This window comes from Sus scrofa, chromosome 9 (assembly GCF_000003025.6).
Source record: "Sus scrofa isolate TJ Tabasco breed Duroc chromosome 9, Sscrofa11.1, whole genome shotgun sequence".
NCBI lineage: Eukaryota > Metazoa > Chordata > Mammalia > Artiodactyla > Suidae > Sus > Sus scrofa.
This window is the reverse complement of record NC_010451.4, coordinates 3,043,970-3,070,689: the sequence shown is the minus strand read 5'-3', so window position 1 is coordinate 3,070,689 and position 26,720 is coordinate 3,043,970. Positions and strand designations below refer to the sequence as shown.

Sequence of the window (26,720 nt, the reverse complement as noted above, 5' to 3'; positions counted from 1 at the left end):
AACCCACAACCTCATGGTTCCTAGTCGGATTCGTTAACCACTGCGCCACGACGGGAACTCCTGGATCTTTCTTATAGCCTTGGTTGTGCAAGAGTCTTTCTGCCAGTCTCCAGTAAGTTTTCGATGAGAATTTTGCCATATGTAGATGCATTTTTGAGGTGTCTGTGGGGAGATGTGAGTTCTGTATCCATTGATTGCACCCCCAGTGCCTCCTATTCCTGATGATCATATGATTCTCATCCCTCCTGACTCCATTCCACCCACTCCACTGCTCCTGAGATCTCCCTCAGTGACTCCAGCCCATTTACCCTGTATTCCCTTAATCTTTTTTTTTTTTGGTCTTTTTGCCATTTCTTGGGCCGCTCCCACGGCATATGGAGGTTCCCAGGCTAGGGGTCGAATTGGAGCTGTAGCCGCCGGCCTGCGCCACAGCCACAGAAACCCGGGATCCGAGCCATGTCTGCAACCTGCACCACAGGTCATGGCAATGCTAGATCCTTAACCCACTGAGCAAGGCCAGGGATGGAATCCGCAACCTCATGGTTCCTAGTCGGATTCGTTAACCACTGAGCCACGACGGGAACTCCTGTATTCCCTTAATCTTGACCCTATGTTGATGGCAACGTTACTCTCTCCACTGCTATCACAGAAAATACCGTTCCTACATAGCCATCTTCTCCCCATCCCAACTTATTTCTTGCCAGTTTTTTGGGAGGAGGAGGATTCTTGACCATAGCCTCTGAATTTCATTTAATAATCACTTGCTTAAAGACTTGAGGGATTTATCCAAAATGTTTTTATTTATATACCACAATTTTGGCTTGAAAATAAAAGTTTACATATAATGTGTACTATTCTTAGTTAAGAGTTTTTATGGATTCATTAAACAAATATGAAAGGCATTTAAGAAATGTTAACTTTGGAGTTTTTCAAGGATGCAGTGATGTCAGAGATAGATGCTGTGTTATGATGAGTTCTATTTAAATCACTATTTAAATTTTATCCTATCAGAAGGTGCTTCCAACTCTCACTGAGACTATTTTTTATAGACCAAAAGGAAAACCCTACTTTTCAAGAACATCTATGTCCCTTATAATTTTTCTGTTTCAGGATTTTTTTTTTTTCTTCTGGAGACATGGTCATTTGACTTGAAAATGAGAAAAGGCTTGAAGTTCTTGAGGGCACAAAGACAACAGAGCCGACACACCTATCTTCCAGCTCTGAAGATTCAAGTCCATTGACTGCTGTTCCTTGGACTGTCTTGTTTTCACTGGCTAAGGAGGGATAGAGACTGTGGCCTTATATGAAAGCCAGTGAATGTCCTTATGTTAGGCATGAAGAAATTTCCTTTACATCAAGATTCTTTGGATCATCAGCTTTGAGAATATAGCATAAGTCATTGTTTCAGAAGGTATAGGTTTGCAGAATGGTGATTTCTTTCTCCTCTCAGGCACTTGGTTAGCTTCAGAATGTTTTTTATTTTAACTTCTGCTCATGACCCTATGGCTCAAATAGTATGAAAAGCCACGTTTGCCTAATTTGGAGATAAGCATTTGCTCACATTGCAATATATAAAAAACATTTCTTATTGAAATATCATCATGTAAAAACTATATATTCTTTTATATTTTAATCTTGAGGAGATAGTTTTTAAAAAATTAATCATTTAATCACATTTGACCTTGTCCACAGCCTTGATTAAAATGTCCTTTTTACCTGGTCCTAAGTCTTGTTCCAAAGCCAGTCCTTTCCAGACTTGTACATAGCCTTAGGCTTTTAAGACCTAAGCTTTGGTGAATTTTTCTTTTATTTTTCCTGCTTTCCTTTTCTTCTCCTTTTTTTTTTTAAATGAGGAAACTGCCAAGGTACCAGGGAAGAAGAGGGTTATGGTTAGATGAGAAAACCTGTTATTTGATTTCTTTTTTCTATATTTGCTTGATAATATTTCCTGAATTTATGCAGACTCTTTGCTGATCCAGTTTCAGCTTTTTTCCCCCTAGAACAGAATATGCCAAAACGTCACAATATGTGGGAATCATGAACTTTCCAGGAATATTTTTGCATTAAAGCATTAATAACTTTTACTCACAAATACAAAGGGCAAAAAAATATACTTAGAAATGAAGACAATTTGTAGCTTCCAGTCAAGAACTGGATATTTGTAGAAATAGTCATATAGTTATTCTATAGAATTTGTAGCAGTCTGCAGTGCTTTTAATGTCCCTCTATGAAAATGAATCATTTGACATTTCATATAACATTATACATTAAAAATAAAAAACATTCTCATAATAGTTTAAAATATGAAGTAGGTATTTTAAGTGGATTGTATTTGATATTATCATGTGTTCATATATTTTAGTAACATGTTTTTAAACCAGAAGGAATTGAGAGAAAGGAAATGAAATCCTTTCAGAGCAAATCTTCAACTTCTTCTTGTTAATTGATTTAGCTTCAAATGTTTCATTTGTAAAATAGGTACAATGAAGGTTTTCATGATGAGGAGGTGGTATTTTCGCCTTGGTCAGTTAAGGTGCCTCTTTTATTCAGATCCCGGGGCTCTCTTTGGAGTGTGGAGTATTAGTTTTATTTCAAGTCATCAAGCACATTCTGTTTTGTGATTTTTTTCCCATTCATCGGGAATTTTACCTTTACCTATAAATCTCTTTTGATATTTTTCTTCAAGTTTTGATCTGAAGTGGCAGACAAACCATTTCCAGTATGGCTGGGCGGATGTGTCTGGGGTGATGCTCCACTTGGCGTAGTCCCCTCCCGCCTGTCGATAGTTCTTATATGGGATGTGCCTATCATTGTCCAAAACCAAGAAACAATCACTTGCCACCAAACTAGTGCAGTAATCAAGGACAAAGTTGTTTGTTTTGTACCAGGAAATTCCACTGACAGCCTGCGGACGATGGAAGGGAACACTGTGGTCTCCATCATGGGTAGGGATTGTGTTTGTACAAATTGCTCTACAGCAGGGACACTGCTTCCAGCAGCCAGAGAGATGCTCAGAGAGCATTTTCTGGATTTCAGGAACCATTTCATCTACAGGCATATACAGACAGTTCTGTTCTACTCTGTTCATTTCAGGATCCAAAGCTTTACACATGGCTTCTTTGAGAAACTCCATATCTTTTATCTCCTGGTGCTTTTCGTGGAAAGATCAAGTCACTCCTCAGTTTATCACAGAACAAATCCAACCACCCAGACGCAGTGCTCCTTTTATCTTTAGCTATTTCTGTGGCTTCGTGAATAGCTGAGAGGATGTCATTCTTGATGGCATCTAAACTCATTTTTAAAAAAGTCTTCATTTTTTCACTCCCTTTGTCAGAACAGTAGCTTTTAATCTGGTTTTCGATGTAATTCTTAAAAAACGATTGAGGATTATGGAGGTACTGCCAGTAGTTATTAAAATTTTCCTCTTGTGCCAGAGAGCTGAGAATGTGTTTCTCCAGGTTAGACCTGTTTCCACTGAATGCTGGGTAGGTGGCTCGCATGTCCCCAGCAATTTGGGGGGCCATTTTTTTCCTTATGGTGTTGGAGACAGCAGGGGTGAGTTTGTTCCACAGGAAATCGACAAATGTTTTGATTGAGGTTGCTCCTTGACAGGAGATCTTAAAACTCATGAAGAAATCATCTTTCTTGCTTTCCAGATAGTTGGCAGGATCATTTGCTCTCTTGAATGCCTTGTGCATCTCCTTAAACTTCACCGATGCTCTTTGGAATAAACACAATGACAAATCTATTTCATAGTTTCTTGTAAATGTGTATCTTTCCTGAGTGGGTGCAGATTTAACCTCCTCATCTATTATTCTCAGGATTTCATGGAAATAGCTTGGATCGTAATCATGCTTTTGCCTACAGATATTGTTAATCGTCTCATTAAATTTTGAAAGAATGCAGTCAGTAGTCATATGTATGGATGCTTTATCCTGGGCCTCTAATGTTATTGTAATCAAACCGAAATATGTCTTGTTCATCTTTACATGTTCAGCAAACTTGGTATGAAAATTTCCTCCAGATTTTTTCTTCAGTCTGTTTGCTATATCTTTGTCCTTTTTGAAATAATCCAAAAGGATGTTTTCAGCATCCACTTCAATCCCAGGCTCTGTGACTGGAGGGAGAGTCGAGGACACATCATAGACCCATTTTTTCCAAAGTGGGTTGAATTTCTTACGTAGCTCTTCCTCACTGCATTCTAAGCCTTTTATAAATAAAGCCAAATTTCGGCTTTTTTCCAATAATTCCTTTTCATAACCTGATTTTTTGTTGTCCAGGTTTTCTTGATTTTTTTTTTAAAGCAAATAAATTCTTTGGCTTTTCTTTGGCTGTCTGAAATTAGTGACTCTTTAAGGATCATTAGCTTATTTTCAAAATTTCCCTTCCATTGAACCAGCACTTCACTATCTGGATCTTCACTGAAATATTTTTCAAGTTCTTGCTTGATGGCCTCATACTTGTCTGTAACGGGAGCCGCAAGTGTGTGTGCTTCAAGTGTGTGGATTTTTCCATCCTGAATCTGGTTGATCAGCTGGTCCTGCAGGCTCAGCACATGACTCCTCAGCTCCCACGTCCATTTGTTATACATGGTTTCCAGTTTGCTCATAGCTGTAACCTCTCGAAACCTTTTGGGTATTCCTGAAGCTGAAAACAAAGTTCTCATTCAGCAGGGCTTTCCACAGATCCTGAACTCGGAATTTGACATCTGATATCTTCATGATGCTTCCCCTTGCCTCCTGTTTGGCAGTTGCAAGGATCCTGCTTTTCAGTTCCTGGGCATTGTGGCTGTAGTGCGGATTGGGAGGGGCCATGGGGGGGTTGCCATCCCAGAGGTGAGCGAAGTAGTAGACGTGAGTATTGACATCAAACTTAATGACGTCACTGAAGCGGCCGACATCAGAGCACTGTTCCTCCTCAGCTGCTGTGGCTGCCATTTCATCCAGTCTCTGCTCTAGCCGCCTCCGTCTTTCCATGGTTTGGTCTTTAGCTGTAACTTCGCCCACATTCTGATGGACAAAGAGGCAGCTGGGAGAGATTTTTACTTGTTTCATCCTCAGGAAGGCTTGGACAGCTATTTGTAGAATATCTTGCATTTCCGATGGATTTCCCCCAAAAATATTGATCACAGTTAAGTTGCCAAGGCCGATGACAAAAGTTGCCAACTCATTGTCGTGATTCTGGGACTTGTTGCTGAGTTCAGGTGCCCGAAGGCCTTCCGTGTCCACAACAAGAAGAAAGTCAAAGCCAAGTTCGTCTGTGAACGTCTCCTCCACCTTCAGGAGCTGCATGTAAGCCCCCCGGGTACACCTCCCAGCACTGACAGTGAACTGCAGCCCAAACATTGCATTCAGTAGGGTGGACTTCCCTGAGCTCTGCAGACCAAGGATAGAGAGAACAAAGAGCCGTTTGTCTCCAAGTTTCTCAGAGACCTTGTCAAAAACAGCTGCCACCCACCTCAGGGGCACATATGAAGCATCGCCATCCATCAGCTCAATGGGAACACCAGATAGCATCAGATCTGCGGCCATGTGGGGAAGGGAGAGAAACGAGATATCTTTTGTGGAGAAACCTTCTTCAAGAACTTCGTAGATCTGGCCAAGTTCTCTGAGAATCTGCTCAACTCCCAAGGTACAGTCACTAATCTTTCTGGAGATAGCTTCCAACTCATTTTGCAGGCCTTTCAGGGAGCTGCTCTTTTGTGCCTCTCGCTTTTCTTTTTGGACCCGTGACCACAGTTGCTCTTTCTTCTCATTTAGTTTCTCCAAGTGTCCTGCAGTCAGGTTGTCTAAAAACACACTCAGCCATTGCAAGAAGTAGAGTTTGGTGTGAGTTTCGGAATGTTTTTGGAGAATTCCGAGGACAGAATGCATTAAGTCATTGAGAGGAAAGGCTTTTCTCAACTGTCGAAGTCGTATCATTTGTTTGTCTGTCTCGATGTCACTCTTGTGCTGTTCAATGCTCCGATTCCCCTTTTCTCTCAGGTGATAGAGTTCTTTGTCTTTTTTGCACCAAAGTTGCCACAGTTCTCCCTGAAGGGGCAGTAGGTTTTCCTTCATCTGAGCTATTTCCATGTCTTCCAGTAGGGCCATTAGAGCCTCTGCCTTGGTTTTGGCTTCCTTGCAGTCTTCCTGGTCTTCATCAATAAGCATTCCTTGCTTGCGAGCAACTTGAGCACAGTTTTCCAAGCTGAGAGCAGTGTCAGAGGGTTTTAGCAACCCTCTGATTGTAGTTGCGAGCTCCTCTATGAATTCTGCCTCATTTCTGTTCCTGATCCCAATTCTCACTCTCGGGCCAGAGGTACTGGACATGGCTTTTTCCTTATCGTCAAGCAAACAGATTAAAGGTTTCGGCGACTGACACAGCGCCCGGACAACTTTTCGGCTTTCTTGGTTGTCATCAGACGTTGACATGAGGACCACAATGAGAGAGGAGACCTCCTGCAAAAAGGTGAGTTGCTGTTTGTGTTCCTTCGCATCTCCACGGAGATTGGTGAAGGTCAAGCAGTTGTCAAACCTGTCCTCATCTCCCGCCCCAGGACAGAACCAGGTGACTTCCACCACACCTGCCATCAAGAGACAGTCCCTGCTGCTCCCTTTGCAGTGTCGGTGAAAAAAGACATCGTGTTTCCGTTGACTGAGCAGAGAGTTCATGATCTGAGATTTGGAGGCAGAGAAGCCCTTTCCGACTCTGATAAAGGACACAATGGGGGTAGAGACTCGACACATCTGCTGATTCTTGTAATTATCCTTCTCCTGTTCTGTTGGTTTCCCTGCTTGCTGCCAGCTCCTCCTAATTTGACGGAGGGACCAGAGAGAGAATTGTATTTGAGCATTGCAGGGGTGAGGTATGAGGAGGGGGAGGGCAAACTGACAAATGGCAAGCTTGGCCAAAATATACTGTCTGGCAAAGTCATCTGCACAGTGAAGGATCGCCATCTGAATGTCCATAGGGTGAACATGGGGCTTGACAGCAGTGGCTGAAGGTCGAGTGGGACCGTCCTTGTCTTCCACAAGGTCTTCGTACGGATCAAAATCTGCATTTTCTTGACCTGTGTTGCTTGAGCACACCTGCTCCTCTGCGTACTCCTCATCTCTGATGACCAGGTATCTCAGGCCGTAGTCCAGCATCATCAGCTTCTGTAGGAAGTAGAAAGGAAGCTCTCTTTCAGAGCAGGGCTGGGTGTTGTACACGGAAGTCTTATGGATCAGGTGGAAGTTAGACCTGCTCATCTTTTTTGGGTAGGAATGTTCTAGGCCGAGACGCTGGAGTAATTCTAGGAAGGCTCCGTTCTCCATGACCTCCGGTCTGTTGTTTTCATCATCATGTAGTTCACGGGGCTCTTTGTCTTCATGGAGGAGACTTTGCAGTTGTTTTCTCACCTCCTCCATTTGCAGTGAAGGGACAGTGGCTTCATAATCTCCATCAACGAGCAATCTCAAGTCTTTTTCTAGGATTTCCCAATTAGGACCTGTTCCCGCTTTGGTGAGAACGTGAATGACTTCTTTAGAGAACGATTGTCCCATGTGATGTCGTATTAATGCCAAGCGTTGTTTCTTCTCCTCTGGAGAAACGGCTTTGATGCCAGCTGTAGCTGTCAGACCTGTGAGCACCAGGAAAGCCTGAGCCCTATAATCGCAAATAGTTTTGAGCTCTTGATATTTATCTTGGGCAGTTTGCATTGTGTGCAGTAGGAAGTCTATGTCATCGTAGCCCAGAAGGCACTGAAATGTATTGTTTACCACGTGATATCCTGCCCCAGCTGCAATGGAGAGTAGCAGGATGTATGTGTCTGCCTGCCCCATTTCTTGGAGGTGATTGAAGAAGCAGCCGAGAGACATGCTGACCTCGTATGTCGCCTTTCTTTGAGCTTCCTCCACGGATTCTGTGGACTCCGATGTGGCCTTCACTTCCAGTAGGTCATCCTGGGTTTTTTTAAAGGTTTCAATTAATTCAGAGAATTGGGTGATGGTGAGATGTTCTCGCTCTGGTTCTGGCTGATATATCCACTGCATAATGGAGTGAACCTGCGGAAAGTTTGACCCTGTGTAGACGTGAGGATCCAAGAGGCTGCGCAACTGAGATTTAATAAATTTCGTCTCAGAAATGGAAGACTTTCTGCAAAAGTTGACAGTGTTCACCAGAAAATTCTGCAGACCCGAATCTGTGAGGCATATATTAGTCCAAGTGTCATGACTTTTGGTTTTGTGGCTCAAGGTTTGCCTGAAATTTCTTAGCTTTTTAAGCTGCTCTTCAGGATCAGATACCTCCCAGGATCTCACATCCTTTAGGAAAACCCTGGCCTCCTCCTGAGCACTCAGTAGTTCTTCTCCCTCCTGGACCTGGGCAGTCAGACCAGTCAGCGCGGCGTAGCTGTCTTTCAGGCAGTTGGCCACCTGAAGAGGATCCTTAAAGTCGCTTCTGTGGTTAAAGAGGATCATGTCCCAAATGGGCACCAGCTGAAGTCCCCGGTCAATGACATACCAGGTTTGGTTACTGGCGACCAGGCCAGCTTTCCACTCCAGCAGACCGTTTGCTTCAGGTGGGCCACCTGTGTGTGCCACAGATAATTGGACTTTGGTTTGAAGATTTTGGACATTTGTTCTCTGAGAGCCTGTTTTTGAATGAGCGTCTGACACATCCACACCTGCAGCAACATTCACCCCAAAGCCACTGTAGCTGCCCGTTACATAAGCATCCAGGGCCTCTGCTGACTGCTGCTTCACTTCTTCCAGCTGCTCTCTTTGGAAACCCTCTGAAACTGCTTTCCACCAGTAGATTCCTCCCAGGTGCAGAGGGCCCTGGTCAGCATGAGAGCCAAACCTGCGGAAGAAGTCTTCAGTCCTGCGCCTCAGCAGGGGGAGTCTGTCTGGGTCCTCGGGCTGACCCAGAAGGTCTTCAATGCATTTCAGTTCCTGGAGCGCAGCCTTGGAGAAGTGGAGCTGATCAATGGGAAAGTGGTAGGAGGCCAGTGGGATGTAGCTGAACTTGGTTGAGCAGAAGTAAGAGAGCTCAGCCTGTGAGTGTTGGGTTTCCTTGGATTCTGAATGTTTTCTGTGATCCGTACTAGATTCCAGGCTCCATCCCCAAGCTCCACCCTTTGCTGAGGCAGTTACACTGAAGCCCAGCTTCTCCATAGTCTCTGTGAACATGGATTCTGCTTGGGAAGACGTAAATTGTTTTGTTTCCATCCGTGTACCCTGCTGGGGGCCACAGAGGGAGAACTCCTTAGGGACACTGAGTAGCTCCTCCCTTTTCTCTATCAGGGCCTTTTGGTCACTGGTTTTGTAAATTCCTTGCAGGGCTAGTCCTCCAGATGCCCATCTCAGCAGTTCTCTATCGGAGAGTATTTTCCTGGGAGACAGTCTCTTCTGCATGAGGTCGAGTTGTCTCTGCATGTTTTCCATGACTTCTCTTAGGGAATTTTCAGGTGGTGGCCAGAACTCTTTGGGGATCTCCACTGCCTGCCTCAGCTCTGCCTCCTTTCTCCTCACTGCCTATTCATTTCGCTGCCTCCCTTCTGACAGCAAGTCTCTTTCTCCTCTAGTTCCTGTTCTGCCTGCTTTTGCTTTTATTTATTGTTTCTACCCGAGATTCTTGTAACTCTGAATGATTCAGTGTGACAGGTTAAGAAGCAGCTTGTCCAGGGCCCTTTTCTCCAGGGATGTTGTGCCTAGTATTTCAGCCTTCGGAAGTCTTTCTCGTTAGGCCTTGGTACAGGTCAAACCCAGGTGATCCTGCAGCTTCGGCAACCCGTGCTAACTTCCAGTCCTGCTTTTCTCTGCATGTCTTGGAATTTTTCCTCTTGTTGCCACTGAGCAGGGGCTCATTAGGGGTGGACTCTGCTGTGTCTATGGCTGTGGAAAGAAAAGACACTCAGTTTGTGTTATGATGTGAAGAAGTGTTAACCACTCACAGAATAGTGAGTGTACTAAAGTACAAGTCTCCATGGCCTCATCATCCCCTCCTTTCATTGTTCCAACAAATATATTTCGTGAACACTGTTTTCAGGTTTTTATTGTGTGTTTGCAAGATGTCACATTAGTGGTCTCATCACGGATTGTTTTTTTGTTTTGAGTTTTGGCACTTCTTATTACATAGAACCACTTATATGAGTAGCATTAAGCTGAGGATTAGAGTTTGAAAATATGCTCGATTTTGATAGCTAGATGCTTATTTCTTAAAAAGACTGTACCACCAATTATCTTTTCTCCATTAGTTTCTGTCAAACCAGTGTTAAATGGTTCTCACCCAAAACTTCTTCTCTGTCAGTTCTTCTTAGTCCTTTTAATTAATTACTCTCGCATACTTTAAAACACACTGGTTAAAAATCCTCAAAAAGTACTATCAAACTGAATCCAACTGTAGAGTAAGAATTATACACCGTGGAGTTCCCATCGTGGTGTAGTGGAAGCAAATCTGACTTGGAACCATCAGCTTTTGAGTTTGACCCCTAGCCTCGCTCAGTGAGTTAAGGATCTGGTGTTGCCGTGAGCTGTGTTGGTTGCAGACATGGCTCGGATCCTGTGTTTTGTGGCTGTGGTGTAGGCTGGCAGGTGTAGCTCTGATTTGACCCTTAGCCTGGGAACCTCCATATGCCGTGGGTGCAGCCCTAAAAAGCAAAAAAAAAAAAAAAAAAGGAAAAAGAAAAGAAAAAAAAGGCAAAAGTTATACACTTTGACAAATTGGGTCACTTGGGATTTATCCCAGGAATGCAGGGATTCTTCAGTTTTTGCAAATCATTCAGTGTTTTATATCACGTTAACAAAGTGAAGCATAAAAATCATATGATTATCTCAATAGGTGCAGAAAAAGCTTTTGACAAAATTCAGTGCCCATTTGGGAACCTACCTCAACATAATAAAGGCCATATATTAGAAAACCCACAGCTAACATAATACTCAATGGTGAAAAGCTGAAAGCATTTCCTCTAAAATCAGAACAAGACTTTTATTCAATATAATTTTGAAAGTCCTAGCTGTGGCAATCAGAGAAGTAAAAGAAAGGAATCCAAATTGGAAAAAAAGTAAAACTGTCACTATTTGCAGATGACATGATACTACACATATAAAATCCTAAAGATGCTACCAGCAAACTGCTAGAGTTCACCAGTGAATCTGGTGAAGTTCCAGGATACAAAATTGATACACAGAAATCTATTTCCTTTCTATACACTAACATTACAAGATCAGAAAGAGAAACTAAGGAAAAAAATCCCATTTACCATCACAAGAAAAAGAGTAAAATACCTAGGAATAAACCTACCTAAAGAGTCAAAAGGCCTGTACTCTGAAAACTGAGATGCTGATAAAGGAAATTGAAGATGATACATACAGATGAAAAGATAATATCATGTTCTTGGATTGGAAGAATCAGTATCTTCAAAATGACTATACTACCCAAGGCAATCTATAGATTTAGTGTAATCCTTATTAAACTACCAATGGCATTTTCAGAGAACTAGAACCAAAAGTTTTTTCATTTTTATGGAAACACAAAAGACACTGTATAGCCAAAGCAATTCTGAAAAAGAGAAATTGAGCTAGAAGAACCAGGCTCTCTGACTTCAGATTATAATATAAAGCTACAGTCATCAAAACAGTATGGTACTGGCACAAAAATAGAAATATTGATCTATGCAACAGGATAGAAAGGCCAGAAATAAACCCACACACCTATGGTTTATTCTATGACAAAGTAGGCAAAAATATACAATGGAGAAAAGACAGTTTCTTCAGTAGTTGTGCTGGGAAAACTGGACAGCTGCATGTAAAAGAATGAAATTAGAACATTCTCTAACACCATTCACAAAAATAAATTCAAATTGATTAGAGAAATCAATATAAGACCAGATACTATAAAACTCTTAGAGGAAAACATGGGCAGAACACTCTTCAACATAAATTATAGCAGTATCTTTTCAGATCCACCTTCTAGAGTAATGAAATACAAACAGAAACAATTGCGTCATCTCAACGTGGATTCCTTTTTGATTCACAGTGTGAGCTGCAACTTTAATAACCTGGCTTTTGGCACTCTTATCATGTAGAACCAGTTGTATGAAGGACATTAAGCTGAGGGTTGGAGTTCAACAACATTTATGATTTTGATAACTAGATTTTTTTTTTTTAAGGACTGGTACTTCCATCTATTTTTCCTCCATTAGTTTCTGTCAAATATGTGTTGAATGATTCCCTTCCTGTCTGTCACTTCTTAGTCTGTTTATTTACACTCCTGTCCTTTAAAGCACACTTATAAATGTCAATGTCATGGTAACAGAAGATGTTCTTCCTTGGAGTTCCCATTGTGGCTCAGTGGTAATGAACCATACTAGTATCCATGAGTTTGTGGGTTTGATCCCTAGCTTCACTTGGTGGGTTAAGTGTCTAGCATTGCCGTGAACTGTGGTGTAGCGCGCAGACATGGCTTGGATCTGGCATTGCTATGTCTGTGGTGTAGGTTGGCAGCTCTGATTTGACACTTAGCCTGGGAATTTCCATGTGCTACAGGTGCAGCCCTTAGAAAAAAAAAAGTTGTTCTTCCTTTTTGTCCCCCCTTTAAAACAACAAATTTGACATCCATTCATGAACAAAAATGCCTCTTTGGGTGTTGTGGGCTCTAGACTACATGCCAAGGGATGCAGGAGGAGTCTTGCCCACCTGTGCATCTGGTATAGGCTGTAGAAAGAAGGGAGTCAGTGAACCTTCCCCAGAGCCAACTTCACAGATGGGAAAAACCTACAGAGTGCTTTCCCAGGCATATATCCACAAATAAGAAAGAATTAGGAGAAGTCCATTCTTCCCAAGGGGAGATTCCAGCACAAGCTTGGTGACATTGCATGAAGCTAAACTATCTGGTAACAGTGACCACTCCAGGGGGAAAAAGGAGAATCATTATTGAATGCTCAGCTATCCGAGTTATTTGGGACCTGGCAGGTGAAACCCATTTCTCTCCAGCAGCACCCCAAGTACTGAGGCAGGACTTCTGTGACTGCCAGGACGGGAGAGATAGGAAATATCAGAGACAGGAATATCAAAGGGTGTTTAAGGGATGCAGTTCCTGCTGATTTTTCTCAGGACTTCATCAGGAAGTCTCCCCATGAATATTTGAGAGAACTTTACTTGATTGCCCTCTAGGGGTGTGGGCACCCCTAATCTCCAGAGTGGTAAACCTGCAACTCCTCCAACTCTGTGGCCAGATACTTGTGTGCACTCCTGAGTTTATCAGCAAGGGCTAGTCTGAGAAATAGAGTGCTATCAGAAAATAGGCTGGGATTTTTGGGGAAGAGAGAAACCACATACTTGAGGTATATTGCCACCTTCTAGAAAACAGAAGTTTCTAGTAGTCAGCCTGGTGAGTTGTAAGAACCAGAGAAGATATAAAAGTTAAGGGGGGGCTGGCAAGATGGCGGAAGAGTAAGAGGACATGCTCACCCTCTTCCACAAACACATTAAAAAAACCCCAAACACATCTGTATGTAAAATGATTCACACAGAACATCAGCTGAATGCTGGCAGAAGAACTTAAGCCTCCAAAAAGGCAAGAAACTCTCAACAGAATTGCATAGAATAGAAGAATAAAGAAAGAAAAGGAATCAGGATGTGTCTAACACTCCAGTGAGGGAGTTGTGAAGCAGAAAGGGAACCTACACCCTGGGAAGCCACCTAACCAATGGAGAGATCAGCTGAGTTGGAGGGAACTCCACAAAGCCGAGAAAAGCACAGCAGCAGGTCTGATATCCAAAAAGCAGAGAGAGAGATGCACAGACCATCTGACACTGGCACAGACACCACAGACTGAGATGCTCGGTGGGGGCTGGGCACTGAGACTTAGGCTCCAGAGGTCAGTCCTGGGGAGCGGGCTGGGGTTGGTGGTATGGAGACAGCCTAAGGGACTAGGAAGTGGTGTGCTGCTGGTGGGGGCAGTGGTACGCTAAGGGCTGGGGAGTTGAAAGCCATGGCAGAGGGAACCCAGGAGTAGGTCCAGACCTGCAGGAGAGGCAAGCCACCACTGTTGGGAAGGGGAGAGGAGGAGGGGCAGGCCGCCATAGAAAACTCCTTGGGCCCCAGTGTGCACACTTGCCCACTGGATCACAGAGAGCTGAGCACTCCTTCCTGGTGCTTGCACCCTGCCTGTGCAGATCCTGCCCTGCCGGCACACTTGTGCGTTCCTGGTGCCTGTGCCCGGCCCATGTGGATCCAGCCTGCCAGCACCTTCGCGTACTCCCAGTGCCCACGCCCCACCCTCATGGAGCCGGCCCTGCCAGCCCATCCTGGACTGTGCCAAACTACAGTTTGGCTTCCCCAAATTCGCAGAAAAAGAAAAACAAGCATGGTGAAGAAACTCAGAAACTATTCCCAGTTAAGGCAACAGGAGAATTCACCTAAAGCAGTCATCAATGAAATAGACCTCTGCAGTCTGACAGACTTTGAGTTCAAAAAGAGAGATACTGAAAATGCTAAAAAAATTAAGAGAGGATATGAATAGTAGTGCAGATTCCCTCAGAAAGGAGCTAGAAAATATAAGGAGAAGCCAAGATAAACTAGAAAATTCATTTGCAGAGATTCACACCGAGCTAAAGGCAATAAAGACCAGAGTGAGTAATGCAGAGGAACAAACAAGTGATGTGGAAGATAGAAAATGGAAGTCACCCAAACAGGACAGCAGACGGAAAACCAAGTGAAAAAACATGAAAGCAATATAAAAGACCTATGGGATAATATAAAGCAGGCCAATCTATGCGTAATAGGAATTCCAGAAGGAGAAGAAAAAGAAAAGGGGGTTGAAAATATATTTGAAGAAATTATGGCTGAAAACCTTCCAAATCTAAAGGATACTGATATCAAGATACAGGAAGCACATGGGCCCCAAACAAATTGAACCCAAACAGGCCCACACTAAGACATATTATAATAAAAGTGGTAAAAGTTAAAGAGAGGATTCTAAAGGCAGCAAGATAAAGGCAAAGTGTTAATTATAAGGGAACCACAATAAGGCTATCAGCTGATTTCTCTACACAAACACTATAGGCCAGAAGGTAGTGGCAAGATATATTTAAAGCACTGAAAGGAAAAAAATATGCAACCTAGAATACTCTATCAAGCAAGAATGTCAGTTAAAATAGAAGGGGAAATAAAGAATTTCACCAGCAAACAAAAGCTGAAAGAGTATATAGCAATACGAAGCCCATTCTAAAAGAAATACTGAGAGGACTTCCCTAAAAAAAAAAAAAAAAAAAAAAGAAAAAGAAGAACTAGGGTGGATGAAACCACAACTGGAAAGCAGTAACTTAAATAAGCCAGCATACAGATCCAAACATGAAGATGTTAATAAAAAAAAGATCAAAATCATGCAATGCAAGAGAAGTAAGAACAAATATATATATATTTTTTTATCTTAATGATGTGTTTGAGCCTATATGATTATCAGGCCAAAGTAAGCAGATATAGGAAGGTGTTAACATACTTAAAAATCAGGGCAACCACAAATCAAAGCCAAACATTACATTCACAAAAACTGAAAAGAAAAATACTCAAGTATAAAATAAATGGAAACCATCCAACCAAAAAAAGAAAAGAAGAAAAGAGAAACATAGAGTCAACTGGAAAACAAGGCTTAAAATGGCGATAAATAAATATCTATCAATAATCACCTTAAATGTGAATGGACTGAATGCTCCAATCAAAAGACAGAGAGTGGCAGATTGGATAAAAAAGCAAAAACCTTCAATCTGCTGCCTAGCAGAAACTCACCTTAGGGCAAAGGATACAGACTGGAGGATATAGACTGAAAGTGAGGGGATGTTAAAAGATACTTCATGCCGGAGTTCCCGTCGTGGTGCAGTGGTTAATCAGTCTGACTAGGAACCATGAGGGTGCTGGTTCAATCCCTGCCCTTGCTCAGTGGGTTAACGATCCGGTGTTGCCGTGAGCTGTGGTGTAGGTTGCAGACGCGGCTCGGATCTTGCGTTTCTGTGGCTCTGGCGTAGGCCGGTGGCTACAGCTCTGATTCGACCCCTAGCCTGGGAACCTCCATAGGCCACTGGAGCGGCCCCAGAAAAGGCAAAAAGACAAAAAAAAAAAAAAAAAGATATTTCATGCCAATGGACAAGACAGGAAAGCAGGAGTTGACTCATATCAGACAAAATAGACTTTAAAATGAAGGCCATAAAAAAAGACAAAGAAGGACACTATTTTAATGGTCAAAGGATCCATTCAAGAAGAGGATATTACAATCATCATTATATATGCCCCTAATATAGGAGCACCCAGATACCTACAACAAATACTAACAGACATAAAAGGAGAAATTGATGGGAATACAATCTTAGTAGGAGACTTTAACACCCCACTCACATCAATGGACAGTTCCTCTAGACAGAAAATCAACAAAGCAACAGAGGTCCTAAAGGAAACAATAGAAAAGTTAGACCTAATAGATATTTTCAGGACATTACACCCAAAAAAATCAGAATACACATTCTTCTCAAGTGCACATGGAACATTCTCAAGAATTGATCACATACTGGGGCACAAAGCTAACCTCAACAAATTTAAGAGTATAGGAATTATTTCAAGTATCTTCTCTGATCACAATGGCATGAAACTAGAAATCAACAACAGGGAAAGAAATGGGAAAAAACCTACTACATGGAGACTAAACAACATGCTACTAAAAAACCAATGGGTCAATGAGGAAATCAAGATGGAAATTAGAAAATACCTTGAGACAAACGATAATGAAGACACAACCACTCAAAATCTATGGGATGCCACAAAAGCAGTGCTCAGAGGGAAGTTCATAGCAATACAGGCCTTCCTCAAACAAGAAGAAAAATCTCAAATTGGCAACTTAACCCACCACCTGAATGAATTAGAAAAAGAAGAACAAGAAAAACCTAAAGTCAGCAGAAGGAAGGAAATCATAAAGATCAAAGAGGAAATCAATAAAATAGAGATTTAGAAAGCAATAGACAAAATCAATCAAACCAAGAGCTGTTTTTTTTTTTGGGGGGGACATCTTTTTGCCATTTCTTGGGCTGCTCCCGTGGCATATGGAAGTTCCCAGGCTAGGAGTCGAATCGGAGTCATAGTCACCAGCTTATGCCAGAGCCACAGCAATGTGGGATCCGAGCCACATATGCAACCTACACCACAGCTCATGGCAATGCTGGATCCTTAACCCACTGAGCAAGGGCAGGAATCGAACCCGCAACCTCATGGTTCCTAGTCAGATTTGTTAACCACTGAGCCACAATGGGAACTCTTAAGAGCTGATTCTTTGAAAAGGTTAACAAAATTGACAAACCTCTGGCTAGATTCACCAAGAAGAGGAGAGATAAAACCCAAATAAACAAAATCAGAAATGAAAAAGGAGAAATCAAAATGGATACTACAGAAATACAAAAAACCGTACGAGAATACTATAAGCAATTATATGCCAACAAATTTGACAACCTAGAAGAAACAAACAACTTTCTAGAGACTTACAACCTGCCAAAACTGAATCAAGAATAAATAGATCAGTTGAACAGACCTATCACTAGAAGTGAAATTGAATACGTCATAAAAACACTCCTGCTAATAAAAGTCCAAGACCAGATTGCTTCACAGGTGAATTCTACCAATCATTCAAAGAGGAAATTATACCCATCCTCCTTAAACTTTTTCAAAAGGTTGAAGATGAAGGAACACTCCCAAAAACATTCTATGACATCAGCATCACCCTAATTCCAAAATCAAAGATACCACCAAAAAAGAAAACTATCAACCAATATCTTTGATGAATATAGACGCAAAAATTCTCAACAAAATTTTAGCTAACCGAATGCAACAACATATCAAAAAGATCATACACCACAACCAGGTGGGATTCATCGCAGATACACAAGGATGGTTCAACATACGGAAATCAATCAACATCATACACCAGGTGGGATTCATCCCAGGTTCACAAGGATGGTTCAACATACGCAAATCAATCAAGATCATTATCCACACATTAACAAAAGAAAAGTCAAAAACCACGTGATCATCTCAATAGATGCAGAGAAAGCGTTTGACAAAGTCCAACATCCCTTCATGATCAAAACTCTCACCAAAGTGGGTATAGAGGGAACATTCCTTGACATAATTAAAACCATTTATGACAAACCCACGGCAAATAAATACTCAATGGAGAAAAGCTGGAAGCCTTCCCACTAAAATCTGGAACAAGACAAGGATGCCCAATCTCACCACTGTTATTCAACATAGCATTGGAAGTCCTAGCCACAGCAATCAGACAAACAAAAGAAATAAAAGGCATCCATATAGGAAGAGAAGAGGTAAAACTGTCACTGTATGCAGATGATATGATGCTATATGTAGAAAACCCTAAGGACTCAACCCAAAAACTACTTGAACTGATCAACAAATTCAGCAAAGTAGCAGGATATAAGATTAACATTCAGAAATCAGTCACATTTCTGCATACCAACAGTGAAATATTAGAAAAGGAATACAAAAATACAATACCTCTTAAAATTGCACCCCCAAAAATCAGATACCTGGGAATACATCTGACCAAGGAGGTAAAGGACTTATATGCCGAGAACTAGAAAACATTCATCAAGGAAATTAAAGAAGATGTAAAGAAATGGAAAGGTATTCCATGCTCCTGGATTGGAAAAATTAATATTGTAAAAATGGCCATACTACCCAAAGCAATCTACAGATTCAATGCAATCCCTATCAAATTACCCATCATGTTTTTCACAGAACTAGAACAAACAATCCAAAAATTTATATGGAAGCACAAAGACCCAGAATTGCCAAAGCAATTCTGAGGAACAAAAACCAAGCAGGAGGCGTAACTCTTCCAGACTTCAGGCAATATGACAAAGCCACAGTCATCAAGACAGTGTGGTACTGGTACCAAAACAGACAGACAGACCAATGGAACAGAATAGAGAACCCAGAAATAAACCCAGACACATATGGTCAATCAACCTTTGACAAAGGAGGCAAGAACATAAAATGGGAAAAAGAAAGTCTATTCAGCAAGCATTGCTGGGAAACCTGAATAGCTGCATGCAAATCAATGAAACTAGAACACACCCTCACACCATGCACCAAAATAAACTCAAAATGGCTTAAAGAATTAAATATAAGACAAGACACCATCAAACTCCTGGAAGAGAACATAGGCAAAACCTTCTCTGACATCAACCTTCAAATGTTTCCTCAGGTCAGTCTCCCAAAGCAACAGAAATAAAAGAAAAATAAACCAGTGGGACCTAATCAAACTGACACGCTTTTGCATAGCTAAAAAAACCAAAAAGAGGGAGTTCCCGTCGTGGCGCAGTGGTTAACAAATCCGACTAGGAACCATGAGGTTGCGGGTTCGGTCCCTGCCCTTGCTCAGTGGGTTAATGATCCGGCGTTGCCGTGAGCTGTGGTGTAGGTTGCAGATGCGGCTCGGATCCCGCGTTGCTGTGGCTCTGGCGTAGGCCGGTGGCTACAGCTCTGATTAGACCCCTAGCCTGGGAACCTCCATATGCCGTGGGAGCGGCCCAAGAAATAGCAACAACAACAGCAAAAAAGACAAAAGACAAAAAAAAAAAAAAAAAGAAAAAAAAAAAAGAAAACCAAAAAGAAAACAGAAAGACAGCTTACAGAATGGGAGGAGATAGTTTCAAATGATGCAACTGACAAGGGCTTAATCTCTAGAATATACTAGTAACTTATACAACTCAACAGCAAAAAAAGCCAATAATCCAATTGAAAAATGGGCAAAAGACCTGAATAGACATTTTTCCAAGGAAGATGTACAGATGGTCAACAAGCACATGAAAAAATGCTCAACATCCCTGATTATTAGAGAAATGCAAATCAAAACTACCATGAGATACCACCTCACACCAGTCAGAATGGCCATCATTAATAAGTCCACAAATAACGAATGCTGGAGGGGGTGTGGAGAAAAGGGAACCCTCCTGCACTGTTGGTGGGAATGTAAATTGGTACAACCACTATGGAGAACAGTATGGAGGTACCTTAGAAATCTATATATAGAACTACCATATGACCCTGCAATCCCACTCTTGGGCATCTATCCGGACAAAACTCTGCTTAAAAGAGACACATGCACCCGCATGTTCATTGCAGCACTATTCGCCATAGCCAAGACATGGAAACAACCCAAATGTCCATTGACAGATGAATGGATTAAGAAGATGTGGTATATATACAGAATGGAATACTACTCAGCCATAAAGAAGAACGAAATAATGCCATTTGCAGCAACATGGATGGAAATAGAAACTCTCATACTGAGTGAAGTAAGTCAGAAAGAGAAAGAGAAATGCCATATGATATCACTTATATCTGGAATGTAATACATGGCACAAATGAAACTTTCCACAGAAAAGAAACTCATGGACTTGGAGAATATACTTGTTGCCAAGGGGGAAGGGGAGGGAGTGGGGTGGATTCGGAGCTTGGAGTCAATGGATGCAAACTATTGCCTTTGGAAAGGATTAGCAGTGAGATCCTGCTGTGTAGCACTGGGAACTATGTCTAGTCACTTATGACGGAGCATGATAATGTGCAAAAATAGAATGTGTACATGTATGTGTAACTGCGTCACCATGCTGTACAGTAGAAAAAAATTGTATTGGGGAAATAATTAAAAAAATTTTTTTAAAAGATGTAAAAGTTAAGAATTCTGCCATAGAATACAGAAAGAAGAGTGGAGTAGGTGTACTCACACAAAGGCAACAGAATTACTCCACATGAAGGCTTATGGTAAAGATTTAAGGATATGTCTGCTACTTCAAAAACTAAAACAACAATGCAGGACTACAAGGACATGAAAAATCAAGGAAACAGTTCACATTGAAAAATAATAATTCTCCAATAACCTAGCTCAAAGGCACAAAATTTAGTGACTTAGATGATCAGTAATTCAAAGTAGTTCTTTTGAGGTAACTCTGTGAGGTACAGAAAACTCAGAAAGAAAATGATGAAATAAAGTGAAGTAGACAAATAAGTGGAAAGATATCCTATGTTCATGAATTGCAAGGACTAATATTGTTAAAATGTACATACCATGCAAAGCCATCTATAGATTCAACATAATCTTTATTATAATTCACATGGCATTTTTTTTTCCCCACTGAAGTGATGAAAAATAGCTGTAAAATATGTTTGGAATTACTAAAGATCCCATACAGGCAAAGTAGTCCTGATAAAGAAGAACAAAGACAGAGGCATCACAATTCCTGATTTCCACCTATATTACAAAGCTGTAGTAATTAAAACAGTATAGCACTGGTATAAAAATAGACAAATAGACTAATGAAACAGAGAGCACAGAAAGAAATCCTTTTATATATGATCAATGGTATTTGACAAGGGAGCTAAGAACACTCAGTGAGGAATGGATTTTTCTCCAGGAAATGATGCTGGAAAAGCTAGATAACCTCATGCAGAAAAGAGAAATTAGGACTCTATCTTTATTCTCAAAAAATTAACTTGAAATTGATTAAAGACTTAAACAGAAGGCCTGATAATGTAAAACTCATAAAAGTAAACATGGGAAAGATATTCCTTGACATTTTTCTTTGCAATGATTTTTTTTGGGGGGGATATGACACCAAAATATGAGCAACAAAAGCCAAAATGAGCATATAGGACTACATCAAGCTAATTTTTTTTTGTACAGTAAAAGGAAAAAGTGAAAAGGTAATCTTCAGAATGGGAGAAAATATATGCCATCCAAATATTGATTAAAGACTTCATAATAAAACATGTAGAAACTCATAAAACTGAATAGCAAAACCCTAAAAAAGTCAATGAAAAATGAGTAGAGAAACTAAGTAGACATTTTTCCAAAGAGGACATTCAGATGGGCAGCAGGTATATGAAATTATGCCAAACACCAGTAATCATCAGAGAAATACAGTCAGAACCACAGTGAGACATTACCTTACTTTCATTAGAATGTTTCTTATCGGGAGTTCTTGTTGTGGCTCAGTGGGTTAAAAACCTGAGTGGTATCCATGAGGATGCAAATTTGATTCCTTGCCTTGCTCAGTGGGTTAAAGATCTGGCACTGCTGCGAGCTGCAGCATAGGTTGCGGATGTGACTTGGATCTAGTGTTGCTGTGGCTATGGAGTAGGCTGGCAGCTACAGCTTCCATGTGCTGTGGGTGCGGCCCTAAAAGAAAAAAAGAATGGTTATCATCAAGAAGATGAGAAAACACATGCTGGTGAGAATGTGGAGGAAAGAGAATCCTGCTGTTGGTGTGAGTGTAAATTGATTCAGCCTCTATAAAAAAGAGTTTCCTCAAAAATTAAACGTAGAGGAGTTCCCGTCGTGGCGCAGTGGTTAACGAATCCGACTAGGAACCATGAGGTGCAGGTTCGGTCCCTGCCCTTGCTCAGTGGGTTAACGATCTGGCGTTGCCGAGAGCTGTGGTGTAGGTTGCAGACGCGGCTTGGATCCCGCGTTGCTGTGGCTCTGGCGTAGGCCGGTGGCTACAGCTCTGATTAGACCCCTAGCCTGGGAACCTCCATATGCCGCGGAAGTGGCCCAAGAGATAGCAACAACAACAACAACGACAAAAGACAAAAAAAAAAAAAAAAATTAAACGTAGAACTATAATATTATCAAGCAACTCCATTTGTGGGTATATGTCTAACGTAAGTGAAAATAGGATTTTTAAAAATATGATTTTAATTTTTCCATTAAAGTTGATTTACAGTGTTCTGTCAATTTCTACTGTACAGCAAAGTGACCCAGTCATACATACATACATATATATATATATATATATATATATATATATATATGTTCTTTTTCTCACATTATCCATCATGTTCCATCACAAGTGACTAGATATAGTTCCTTGTGCTCTACAACAGGATCTCATTGCTTATCCACTCCAAATGCAACAGTTTTCATTAATTAACCCCAACATCCAAGTCCATCCCACTCCCCCCCCTCCCCCTTGGCAACCACAAGTCTATTCTCCAAGTCCATGAGTTTCTTTTCTGTGGAAAGGTTCATTTGTGCTGTATATTAGACTCCAGATATAAGTGATATCATATGGTATTGTCTTTCTCTTTCTGACTTACTTCACTTAGCATGAGAGTCTCTATTTCCATCCATGTTGCTGCAAATGGCATTATTTTGTTCTTTTTATGGCTGAGTAGCATTCCATTGTGTATATATACCACATCTTCTTAATCCATTCATCTGTCAGTGGACATTTGGGTTGTTTCCATGTCTTGGCTATTGTGAATAGTGCTGCACTGAACATACAGGTGCATATAACTTTTTCATTGAATGTTTTGTACGGATATATGCCCAAGAGTGGCATTGCTGGGTCATGTGGTAGTTCTATATTTAGTTTTCTGAGGAACCCCAATACTTTTTTCCACAGTGGTTGGACCAATTTACATTCCCACCAACAGTGTAGAAGGGTTCCCTTTTCTCCACACCCTCTCCAGCATTTGTTACTTGTGGACCTGTTAATAATGGCCATTCTGACTGATATGAGGTGGTACCTCATAGTAGTTTTGATTTGCATTTCTCTAATAATCAGTGATGTTGAGCATTTTTTCATGTGCTTGTTGGCCATTTGTATATCTTTGAAGAAATGTCTATTTAGGTCTTCTGTGCATTCTTCCATTGGATTGTTAGTTTTTTTGCTGTTGAGTTGTACAAGTTGTTTGTATACTTTAGAAGTTGAGGCATTGTCAGTTGCATTGTTTGAAATTATTTTCTCCCATTCCATAGGTTGGTTGTCTTTTTTTTTAGTGGTTTCCTTTGTTGTGTAAGCTTGTAAGTTTTATTAGGTCCCAGTGGTTTATTTTTGTTTTTATTAATATTGCCTTGGGAGACTGACTGAAGAAAACATTTGTACAGTTGATGTCAGAGAATGTTTTGCCTATGTTCTCTTCTAGGAATTTTATGGTGTCTTGTCTTATGTTTAAGTCTTTAAGCCATTTTGAGTTTATTTTGTGCACAGTGTGATGAGGGTGTATTCCAGTTCACTGATTTACACGTGGTTGTCCAGTTTTCCCAGTACCACTTGCTGGAGAGACTGTTTTTTTCCCATTTTATGTTCTTGCCTCCTTTGTTGAAGATTAATTGACTGTAGGTGTCTGGGTTTATTTCTGGGTTCTCTCTTCTGTTCCATTTGTCTGTCTGTCTGTTTTGGTACCAGTACCACACTGTCTTGATGACTGTGGCTTTGTCATATTGTCTGAAGTCTGGGAGAATTCTGCTGCCTGCTTGGTTTTTGTTCCTCAGAATTGCTTTGGCAATTCTTGTTCTCTTATGGTTCCATATAAATTTTTGGTTTGTTGGTTCTAGTTCTGTGAAAAATGTCATTTGATAGGAATAGCACTAAATCTGTAGATTTCTTTGGTTAGTATGGACATTTTTATGATGTTATTTCTTCCAACCCAGGAGCATGGAATATCTTTCCATTTCTTTGAATCCTCTTTAATTTCCTTGATTAATATTTTATACTTCTCAGCATATAAGTCTTTCACCTCCTTGGTCAGGTTTATTCCCAGGTATTTAATTTTTGGGGGTGTGATTTGAAAAGGTGTTTTTTTTTTTTTTTTTTTTTTGTTTTTTTTTTTTTTTTTGGTCTTTTGTCTTTTGTCTTTTTGTTGTTGTTGCTATTTCTTGGGCCGCTCCTGCAGCATATGGAGGTTCCCAGGCTAGGGGTTGAATCGGAGCTGTAGCCACCGGCCTATGCCAGAGCCACAGCAACGCGGGATCCGAGCCGCATCTGCAACCTACACCATAGCTCACGGCAACGCCGGATCGTTAACCCACTGAGCAAGGGCAGGGACCGAACCCGCAACCTCATGGTTCCTAGTCGGATTCGTTAACCACTGCACCACGGCGGGAACTCCTGAAAAGGTATTGTATTTTTATATTCCTTTTCTAATATTTCATGGTTGGTTTACAGAAATGCAACTGATATCTGAATGTTAATCTTGTATCCTGCTACTGTGCTGAATTCGTTGATCAGTTCTAGTAGTTTTTGTGTGGCGTTCTTAGGGTTTTCTGTATACATATCATGTCACATACATAGAGTGAAAATTTTACCTCTTGTCTTCCATTTTGGATATCTTTTATTTCTTTCGTTTGTCTGATTGCTGTGGCTAGGACTTCCAACAGTATGTTGAATAAGAGTGGTGAGAGTGGGATTCCTTGTCTTAGCAGGAAGGGTTTCAGCTTTTCTCCATTGAGTATTATATTTGCTATGGGTTTGTCATAAATGGCTTTTATTATTTTAAGGTATGTTCCTTCTATACCCACTTAGGGTGGTACCCTTCCACCTGGATAGGATGCTGGGGAGGGGCCAGACCATCGCTATAGTCAGAGCTGTGCTCATGGTGGGGACAGCACCTCTATGCCTCCGTCATGTACTCTGACTTCTTATAGATGGCCATGGCGTGGACATGGGTGCTGGGCGGGGTTGGCAAGCTGACCCACAGCTGCACTGGGGAGGTCTTGGCCAGCTTATTGAGGACAGGGGAATGCATGCATGTTATAGACTTGGCTGTTCCAGAATGCAGGAACCCTAGACAGAAATCACAGCTGCCAGGTAGGTCTTCCGGGAAGGGACAAAGGATGACGGGCCAGGAGGTGGGGGCTGTTGCTGCAAGAGGCACTGGCATTCTGGAGGCTTCATCTGGATTTTCATGCAGCCAGTTTGTGACTGAGGACAGCAGCAGAGCATTCACTGCTGCCAGGGAGAGCTCAGAGGACAGAAGGTTGTTTTCAGGAAGTAGTTTCCATAAGTCTGAAAATGTCTCCTGACTCAGAGGTGGCTCCACGCATGGTTTGGATTGTGACCTCTCCATTGCAGCTCCCTGGAGGGCACTGTGGCTACTGTGGGGAGAAACGCCAGGATCCAGCATGAGCACACCCAAGCACGGGTCACCCAGCCCTGAGGCAGGAGGGACCCCCTCTGCCCACACCACCCCAGGGTGGTGGGGATCTTTGAAATAATTTCTGTACTCTTAAATTTGTTGAGGTTATTTTTGTGCCCCAGTATGTGGCCCATCCTTGAGAATGTTCCATGTGCACTTGAAAATAGTGTATATTCTGATTTTTTTTGGATATAATGTCCTTAAAATGTCAATGAAGTCTAACTTTTCTATTGTGTCATTTAGGATCTCTGTTGCTTTATTGATTTTCTGTCTAGAGGATCTGTCTGTTGACGTGAGGAGGGTGTTAAAGTTTCCTACTGTTATTGTAGTCCCATCAATTTCTCCTTTTATGTTTGTTAGTATTTGTTGTATGTATTTGGTTGCTCCTATATTAGGGTCATACATATTGATGATTATAATATCGTTTTCTTGAATGGATCCTTTTATCATTAAATAGTGTCCTTCTTTGTCTTTTTTTATGGCCTTTGTTTTAAAGTTTATTTTGTCTGATGTGAGTATTGCAACTCCTGCCTTCCTGTCTTGTCCATTGGCATGAAATATATTTTCCCATCCCCTTACTTTTTTTTTTTAATTTTAAAAATTTAATTTTTAATATATTTTATTTTTTACTTTTTATTTTTATTAATTTTTTAGTTTTTATTTTATTTTTTAAAATTAAAAAAATTTGTTTAAATTAAAAAAAAATTTTTAACCCTCATTTCAATTTATGTGTCCTTTGCCCTAAGATGAGTCTCTTGTAGATAGCATATTGTAGGC

General features: G+C 41.1%; 1 protein-coding gene and 1 pseudogene across 5 annotated transcripts in view; both read right to left on the bottom strand.

The window, feature by feature from the left end:
• The window catches only part of LOC110255361 (interferon-induced very large GTPase 1-like), a 52,102-nt gene continuing 25,478 nt past the window's right edge, over positions 97-26,720 (bottom strand). For 2 of the 5 annotated variants that reach the window (XM_021062330.1, XM_021062331.1), the window contains 2 exons: positions 21,969-22,200; positions 97-9,857 (listed from right to left, as the gene is read on the bottom strand). In XM_021062330.1, the coding sequence (XP_020917989.1) occupies positions 4,584-9,407 (4,824 nt within the window). In that variant the 5' untranslated portion in view covers positions 9,408-9,857; positions 21,969-22,200 and the 3' untranslated portion in view covers positions 97-4,583. Of the gene's footprint in view, positions 9,858-21,968; positions 22,201-26,720 lie in introns of those variants that run through there. The other 3 variants (XM_021062327.1, XM_021062328.1, XM_021062329.1) reach the window with 2 other exon arrangements.
• LOC110255362 lies at positions 24,963-26,393 on the bottom strand (annotated as a pseudogene).